Source organism: Dipodomys ordii, unplaced genomic scaffold (assembly GCF_000151885.1).
Source record: "Dipodomys ordii isolate 6190 unplaced genomic scaffold, Dord_2.0 Scaffold15, whole genome shotgun sequence".
Taxonomy (NCBI): Eukaryota; Metazoa; Chordata; class Mammalia; order Rodentia; family Heteromyidae; genus Dipodomys; species Dipodomys ordii.
In genome coordinates, this window is record NW_012267231.1 from 17,025,806 (window position 1) to 17,034,390 (window position 8,585).

Genomic DNA, 8,585 nt, shown 5'->3' on the forward strand with positions numbered 1-8,585 from the left:
CTTGCGGCAGCTCCCAGATGAAAACTATATGAGAATTCCTGTAGATGGCGTTGTTCATCTTACAATCTGGTTGATTCATGAAAACTATTTCAGCTACACTTGAGTTGTAAAGGTTAGAAACTGAAGTTGCACATTTTAAAATAAAATATTGAAGCTGGGCACCCGTGGCTCACACCTGTAATCCTAGCTACTCAGGAGGCTGAGATCTGAGGATCGCAGTTCAAAGCCAGCCGGGGCAGGAAAGTCCGTGAGACTATCTCCAATAAACCACTAGAAAACGGCAAGTGGCGCTGTGGCTCAAGTGGTAGACTGCTCGCTTTGAACTGAAGAGTGCAGGGACAGCTCCCAGGCCTAGAGTTTAAGCCCCATGACCCACCAAAAAAAAAATATTGACAATCATTTTTATAATTATAGTATGAGTGAGGATTTTGTATGAGAGAGGAAGATGCTGCAAAAGAAATAGATTTACTTGTTCTAAGAAGAAGAAAAGGAGCTTGTCTACATAAAAAATTAAAAATAAAAAAATTAAAGTTAAACTACTTTATATAAGTGAGAAAATGATATAAACACCAGTGGGGGGAAAAAGAGAGCCAAAGATACCAGTATGAGAACCCTAAAAGAAAAAGTTCAGGTGTGAGGATGCATGCCTGTAATCTTACTCAGGAGGCAAAGATAGGAAGATTTGGTTTCAGAAAAGCTCAATCCAGAAGAAAAAAAAAGAATCATTACAATCCTGTCTTAAAGAAAAAGTTGAGCATGGTGATACATGCTTGTCATCCACCTGCTGGGCAGGTGAAGATCTAAGAATCATGGTTCCTGGCTGGTGCCAAGAAAAATGTGTGACCCTATCTGAAACATAAAGCAAGAAAAGTTAGGGTCATGGCTAAAGTGGTAGAGCACTTGTCCAGCAAGTGTGAAGCCTTGAGTGAAAACTTTAATCTGGCCTTTAAAAAAAAAGGAAAGGAAAAGAAAAAATTCAAACAATGAGTAACACTCAGCCTTAACTACTAAAGACAATGAAATGGCATTTTGACAGTAACATCTTTTTAAAAGAAGATAGCAACTGTTTTCAAGGTTGAATAGGAATGGATACTTTTCATCTGTGAGTATAATTTGTTATAGTCTGTCAAAAAAGTCATTTGACAATAAGTTGTCAAAGATCTTTAGAGGGGGAGCGTGCGCTTGCGTGCGTGCGTGCGTGTGTGCGTGCGTGCGTGCGTGCGTGTGTGCGTGCGTGCGTGTGTGTGTGTTGCTCCTGGGGCTTGAATGTAAGGCCCGGGCACTCTCAGCTCTGACTTTTTGCTGGTTAATTGGAGATAAGAGACTCACAGACTTTTTCTGCCCAGGCTAACTGAACCATGATCCTCAGGTCTCAGCTTTCTGAGTAGATAGGATTACAGGTGTGAGCTACCAGTGTTCAGTTGCTTTAGACTTTTTTTTTTTTTGCTGGTCCTGGGGCTTGAACTCTGGGCCTGGGCGCTGTTCCCAACTCCTTTCTTCTCAAGGCTAGTGCTCTACCACTTGAGCTGCAGCACCACTTCTGGTTTTTTCTGAATCGTTTATTGAGGGTAAGAGTCTCATGGACTTTCCTGCTCAGGGTGGCCTTGAACCACGATCTTCAGATCTCAGCCTCTTCAATAGCTAGGATTATAGGCGTGAGCCACTGGCGCCTGGCATTGCTTAGACTTTTTTTTTGGTCCAGTCGTGGGGCCTGAACTCTGGGCCTGGGCGCTGTCCCTCAGCTCTTCAGCTCAAGGCTAGCACCACTTGAGCCACAGCGCCACTTCCGGCTTTTTTCTTTTTGCTTATGTGGTGCTGAGGAATCGAACTCAGGACCTCATGCATGCAAGGCAAGCGCTCTACCACTGAGCTACCTTCCCAGCCCCAGCTTAGACTTTTGAATAGTATTTTATCAGACTATCCTGCTGTTTATCACTTTTTTTAATGAAAAAAGCCTCAGTCATTAGCTAGAATGGAGAATCACTGCTGGGAGATCAGTGTAGGAGAGACTTGATGTGACTGAGGGTGGAGGAAGGGAGAGGCCTTGTAAGGAGCACATTTCAGTAGAGTGTGGATCCAGACACCTGGTTGGTTTGGGGCAGTGAAGAAGGTATAGCAGTGAGCAGTTCCATGCCTCAGCCATGAAGCCTTTTTGCTTCCCCCATCATGGGCCATTAAGCAGAAGAGAATTTATGTTTTCCTCATGTATTCGAAATTTCACTGCTGCCATTTTCTTTCTGTTTTTTTTTTTTTTTGTCGGTTGTGGGGCTTGAATTCTAGGCCTGGGCACTGTCCCTAAGCTCTTCAGCTCACGGCTAGTGCTCTTCTCCTTGAGCCACAGTGCTACTTCTGGATTTTTTCCGTTTATGTGGTGCTAAGGAATCGAACCCAGGGCCTCGTGCATGTGAAGCAAGCACTCTGCCACTGAGCCACCTTCCCAGCCCCCTTCCTTCTGTTTTGATCCTTTTCCCACAAGCTAAATTCTCTTGGACATCAGCAAAAGGTAGTCTGAATGAATACTGTTGCCTTGTTGGTTCTGGGGCTTGAACTCAAGGCCTGAGCACTGTCCTTGACTTTTTTGTTCAAGGCTGGCATTCACTTCAGCTGTAGTTCCACTTTTAGCTTTTTGGTGGTTAATTGGCGATAAGAGTCTTACAGACTTTTCCTGCCCAGGCTGGCTTTCAACCATGATCCTCAGATCTCAGCCTTCTGAGTAGCTAGGATGATAGATGTGAGCCACTGACACCTGGCTTACTGTTGCCTTTCAAATGGTTTTTAGCTGGGTGTGTGGAGACCTGTAGCTCAGAAGTGTATCTAACACTTTGGTGGTAGATAGAGTTCTGTTGCTCTGCTGCCCTGTGGGGAAAATCCTGGGCAGTGTATCATTGTGATCTCTCCTTGTTTCTAGAAATTACTCATCAGCTACCAAGAGGGAAGGTTAGTCAATTTCCCATTTTCTTCCTAATTAATCTGCTTCATGTCTTAAATTGGCAGACCAACATCACTGGCATGGGAGGTCAAGAAGATGTCTCCAGGACGCCATGTGATTCCCAGCCCATCAACAGACAGAATAAATGTGCCATCCAGTGCTCGAAGAAGCTTAAATTTTGGGTGAGGTGAACTAAAAAAACCACTCTATATTACAGTAAATTGTCTTCTATTGATTAACAGTTGTAGCATTGTAACTGATAGCTTACTGCAAAAATATCCATATATCCCCTTGTATGTTAAGCGCAGACCCACACTCAGGTATCAAACCTGGAGAGGAGGGAATGCCACACCCACTAATGCTAAGTAGGGAATAATCCAGTTAGCAACCTCAGGGGACGACTAGAAACACCTCCTAGCTTCTGCTTAGCTTCTAGATCTGGTAGAAGGATTTATACAAACTCCCGTGCTGCAGTATGTGACTGGTAAGACAAAGCACCTGCCCAAATGTGCAGATTATTCTTTTTCATTAAGTTCAGCAAATTTTTGCAAGTTACTTCTTAAAATACTCTTTCAGTCCTTTCTCTCCTCTCAGAATCCCACTGTATACCCGTCAGTATTTTTGCTGGTGTTCTTTATGTCTTTAGGCTCTGTTTATATTCTGATTAAATAATCATATAGGCAAGAAGAACCAACCAAAGCCTAGGGATCCATGGCAGACTTTTCTCTCAAGATTCAGGAAAGCGCTCATGTCAAATGTCTCGTCTGCAGCCCTTTTCTCTCCAGAGCTAGAAGCACTCCACTCTGTTTTAGATTGTTGAGTGCACATGGTGCTGGACCAGCTGTTCTAAGGGCACAGGGACAATGCCTAGCTGTTCTTCTGGCAGTTCCTCCTCGTGTGATGTTGCATTCTTGGTAGTTCTTCTTGACAGTTGCAAGCTACAGGGGGGAAAGCTTGGTTGACTAGGGCTTTTTACTATGTAGATAGCCTGCCCTTCTGTGTAGACTTTTTGATTTCCAACATCACGTTGGAGTCTTTTTGTTTGTTTTTGTTTTGGTACTAGGGCTTGAACTTGGAGTCTGGGCTTTGTCCCTGAGCTTTCTTGTTCAAGGCTGGCACTCTATCATTTTGTGGTTAATTAGAGCTAAGAGTCTCACAGACTTTCTTGCCTGGGCTGACTTTGAACCTCGATCCTCAGACCTCAGCCTCCTGAGTAGCTAGTATTACAGGTGTGAGCCACCAGTGCTCAGCAGTACAATGGATCTTGATCAGTATGAGCTGTTTTTTTTTTTTTAATTTATTTTTTGGTGTCAGTACGGGGGCTTGAACTCAGGGCCTGGGTGCTGTCCCTGAGATACTTCTGCTCAAGGCTAGTGCTATACCACTTGAGCCACAATTGCACTTCCAGCTTTTTTTTTCAAGTTATTTAGTGCAGAAGACTCTCCCAGGCTTTCCTGCCCAGGCTGGCTTCAAACTGTGATCCTCAGAAACCAGCTTCCTGGGTAGTTAGGTTTAGAGGTGTGAGGCACTGGCACCCTTTGTGAATTCTATTTTTAAATGGCTTTTATATTATCTTTATCCTCATACATTAGTATAAATCATAAAAAAATTAGTGTAGCATTAGATCGAGATAGTTATGGGTCTCATGAACTAAAATGGCAGTGATAATGGATTAGTCTGTAAACGTAGACACAGACACATAGCTGATTTAAAATGTAACGTGTTTGTATGTGTGGATAATTACAGGGGTCCACCTGGCACTGTGGCCGCCCCACGTCTGGCGCCGACAGGCGTCAGTTGGGCTGACAAGGTAAAGGCTCATCACACAGGCTCTGCTGCTTCCTCAGATGTTGCGCCTGCTCCACCCTGCCCACCTGTGCCGGTGCAGAGGACTGCCCGCAAAAATGGCAAGTGGCCTCAAATCAACGTGTTTTTTTTTTCTGCCAGTATTGGGGGCTTGAACTTGGGCCTAGATATATTCCTTTGCTTTTGCACTCTCAGCTAGCAGTGTACCACTTTGAGCCATACCTCCACTTCTGGTTTTCTGGTGGTTCACTGGAGATAAGAGTCTCACAGACTTTCCTGTTTTGCCTTCAAATCTTGATCCTCAGATCTCAGCCTCCTAAGTAGCTAGGATTACAGGTATGAGTTATTGACAGGCTTTGCAGATATTTCTCTCCCTCCCTCCCTCCCTCCCTCCCTCCCTCCCTTCTTCCCTTCCTCCCTCCCTCCCTTCCTTCCTTCCTTCCTTCCTTTCTTTTTTTGTCGGTCATGGGACTTGAACTCTGGGCCTGGGCACTGTCCTTGCACTCTTCAGTTCAAGGTGAGTGTTCTACCACTTGAGCCCCAGAAGTACTTCCAATTTTCTGAGTGGTTAATTGGAGGTAAGAGTCTCAGGGACATTCCTGCCTGGGCTGGCTTTATCTGTGATCTTCAGATCTCAGCCTCCTGAGTAGCTAGGATTACTGGCGTGAGCCACCGGCGCCGGGCTACAGATATTTCTTAACAATTAAAAGTGTCAATTCAACAGAACAGATTTTTAAACAGTATAGCCAAGAGAATATATGTGTGTGTGTGTGTGTGTGTGTGTGTGTGTGTGTGTGTGTGTGTGTGTATGTGTATGTGTGTGTATGTGTGTGAGAGAGAGAGAGAGAGCAAGAGGAAGAGGACGAGGACGAGGAAGAGGAAGAGACGGAGAGAGAACTAGAGCTTGAGCTCAGGGCTTTGACATTGTCTTGTAGCTTTTTCACTCAGGGCTGACATTCTACTAGTTGAGATCTTACTTGTCTCAGAGTTTTTCTTTTTCTTTTCTTTTTTTGTGCTGGGGGCTTGTACTCCGGGCTTTATGCTCTCAGTTGTCTTTTTTGCTCAAGGCTGGTCCTGTACTACTCAAGCTACATTTCCAGTTGCAGCTTCTTGCTGATTAATTGGAGATAAGAGTCTCAGATTTGTCTACCCTGGCTGGCTTTGAACTGTGAACCTCAGATCTCCCCACACCTCCACTTTTGGCTTTTTGCTGGTTAATTGGACATAAGATTCTCAGGAACTTTCCTATCTGAAGTAGTCCTGAACCATGATCCTTAGATCTCAGCCTTTTTTTTTTGGTTGGTCGTGGGGCTTGAACTCTGGGCCTGGGCGCTGTCCCTGTGCTCCTCAGCTCAAGGCAAGTGCTCTACCACTTGAGCCACTAGAAAATAAACCACTAGAAAACTTCCGGTTTTCTAGTGGTTTATTGGAGATAAGAGTCTCATGGACTTTGCTGCCCGGGCTGGCTTTGAACCTTGATCCTCAGATCTCAGCCTCTGAGTAGCTAGGATTACAGGAGTGAGCCACCGGCGCCCGGCTAGATGTCAGCCTTTTCTAGAATGAACCACCAGTGTCCAGCTTAGCCAAAAGATTTAATAATTCTAATTATGTTTGCTTACACATACACATGATTTGAAGGCGCTATATTCTAGTGTGGCCTTAAGCTTGTAAACCTTTGCTTCTGCCTCCAGAGAGAGCCTGCATGCCTTGTGGAATTCTGTTCTACAAGGTTAACTGGTTCTTTTCCATGGATGTGTGAAAACATGTGTTTTTGATCTTCTGTATGTCTTTGCTTAACATAATGATCTCCATTTCCATCCATGCTGCATGTGGTAGAACTTCGCTGTGTAAATATTATACATTTTCTTTATCTATTCATCTGCTAAAAACCATCTGTGTTAATTCCATATTTTGACTATTGTGGATATGATACAATAAATATTTTGGGATGTACAAATACATTTTTGGTAGAAAGATTTCCTTTGGGTATAGACCCAGTAATAGCTCTATTTTAAGTTTGTTGAGGAATCTCCATACTGTTTATCATAGTAATTTACATTTCTATAGTAAGAGCTCTTATTTCTTTACTTTCTTACTAGTATTTGTTATTTCTTGTCTTTTTGATGATAGGGTAAAATAATACCTTATTTGTCTCAGCGTTTTCCTTTTTTTGTGTGTGTTAGTACTGGGGCTTGAACTTTGGGCTTTATGCTCTCAGGTTTTTTTTTTGTCGGTTGTGGGGCTTGAACTCTAGGCTTGGGCGCTATCCCTGTGCTCTTCAGATCAAGGCAAACGCTCTACTGCTTGAGCTACAGCACCACTTCTGGTTTTCTGGTGGTTAATTGGAGATGAGTTTCATGGACTTTTCTGCCTGGGCTGGCTTTGAACCGTGATTCTCAGATCTCAGCCTCCTCAGTAGCTAGGATTATAGGTGTGAGCCACTGGCACCCAGCTCAGTATTTTTTTTTTTTTTTCAAGGCTAGCCCTTTACTACTGGTACCACATTTCTAGTTCCAGCTTCTTGCTGACTAATTGGAGAGAAGAGTCTCTCAGATTTGTCTACCCTAACTGACTTTGAACTGTGAATCTCAGCCTCCTGAGCAGCTAGGATTATAGGCATGAACCATCAGCACCAAGCTTTTCTGTTTTTGTTTTGTTTTGGGCTGGTCTTAGGGCTTGACTCAGGGCCTGGGTGTTGTTCCTGAGCTTTTTCACAAAAGTGATAGAGCTAGAGCTCTACCACTTGATTTACTTAATCTACAGCTCCACTCCCAGCTCTTTACTCATTAATTGGAGAGAGAATCTCGTGGACTTTCTTGCCTGGGCTGGCTTTGAACCATGATTACAGACATGAGCCACTGGTGTTTGTCTGTTTTTAACTGAATGTTTAGGAGACATCTTTTAAAAAGCTTATATTTTAAAAAGCATTTCCAGTCTGGTTAGATGATGGAGAATAAGCAGATCATCCTAATCCTTTGAACGTTCCCTTTGAAGTTGTATTAAGGTTGATGTGTTGCAGTTTTGTCTTTATTCCTCTTCGGGTGTCAGTTGAAGCTTGGGGTATTTGCAGAGTCCACTGCATCCTTGAATTCTAATGATCACCTTGGGGTCTGCTCTGCTCACTTGCTTCCCAGCTGCTACTTTCTGCTGGGTTCTTGGAGTCCTGCCTTGTGTACGCAAAGCTGAGCAGTTGTCAGACCTCTTTGGGGAGAGTGAATACAGACTGCTTGGTTTCTTCTCTGTTCCTCCTCTGAAGTCCCAGTTGTTTTGGACTCCCTGAACTCCAGTCTCTTTCAGCCCACCAGGAATGTGTTTTTTTGTTTTGTTTGGTTTTTCCCCCTAAGACCCAGTTCCCCTGCACTCCGAACCCCTCATGTGTTGAGATAAATATCACAGTGAGTGAGTGTGGGCCTGATGTTGTTTTCTGCATTTAGGAATTGTCTTTCTCAAATCTCACCCACATTGGTTATTTCCAGTGCTTTAAAGCTGTTCATGTATATATTTGGTCCTGCGTTTACAGTAGCTTTTGGCAAGGAAGAGGGCCAATTTTGCTGCAAGTTACTTTGTCAAAGCCTGAGCTATAAATCTAAATAAACATTTAAGTACCCTGGAAAAATTTATCAACCATCCAGGCCAATAAACAAGTCTCAGCAGACTTCAGGTAAATGAAATCAGTTTGTGATTGGTCATAGGCTGCCAGGTTAGAAATTAGTTACAAAGAAACACATATGGAGATGTAATATTGAAATCTCCCCTGTTTTTTTTTTTTTTTTTGTTTTTTGTTTTTGTCGGTCGTGGGGCTTGAACTCTGGGCTTGGGCGCTGTCCCTCAGCTCTTCAGCTCAAGGCTA

At 43.6% G+C, this 8,585-nt stretch overlaps 1 protein-coding gene across 1 annotated transcript in view; it reads left to right on the forward strand.

Moving 5' to 3' along the window:
* The window catches only part of Scaper (S-phase cyclin A-associated protein in the ER), a 226,799-nt gene that overhangs the window by 17,179 nt on the left and 201,035 nt on the right, over positions 1 to 8,585 (forward strand). The window contains exons 6-7 of the mRNA XM_013012177.1: positions 2,995 to 3,111; positions 4,676 to 4,836. Of these exons, the coding sequence (XP_012867631.1) occupies positions 2,995 to 3,111; positions 4,676 to 4,836 (278 nt within the window). The remainder of the gene's footprint in view (positions 1 to 2,994; positions 3,112 to 4,675; positions 4,837 to 8,585) is intronic.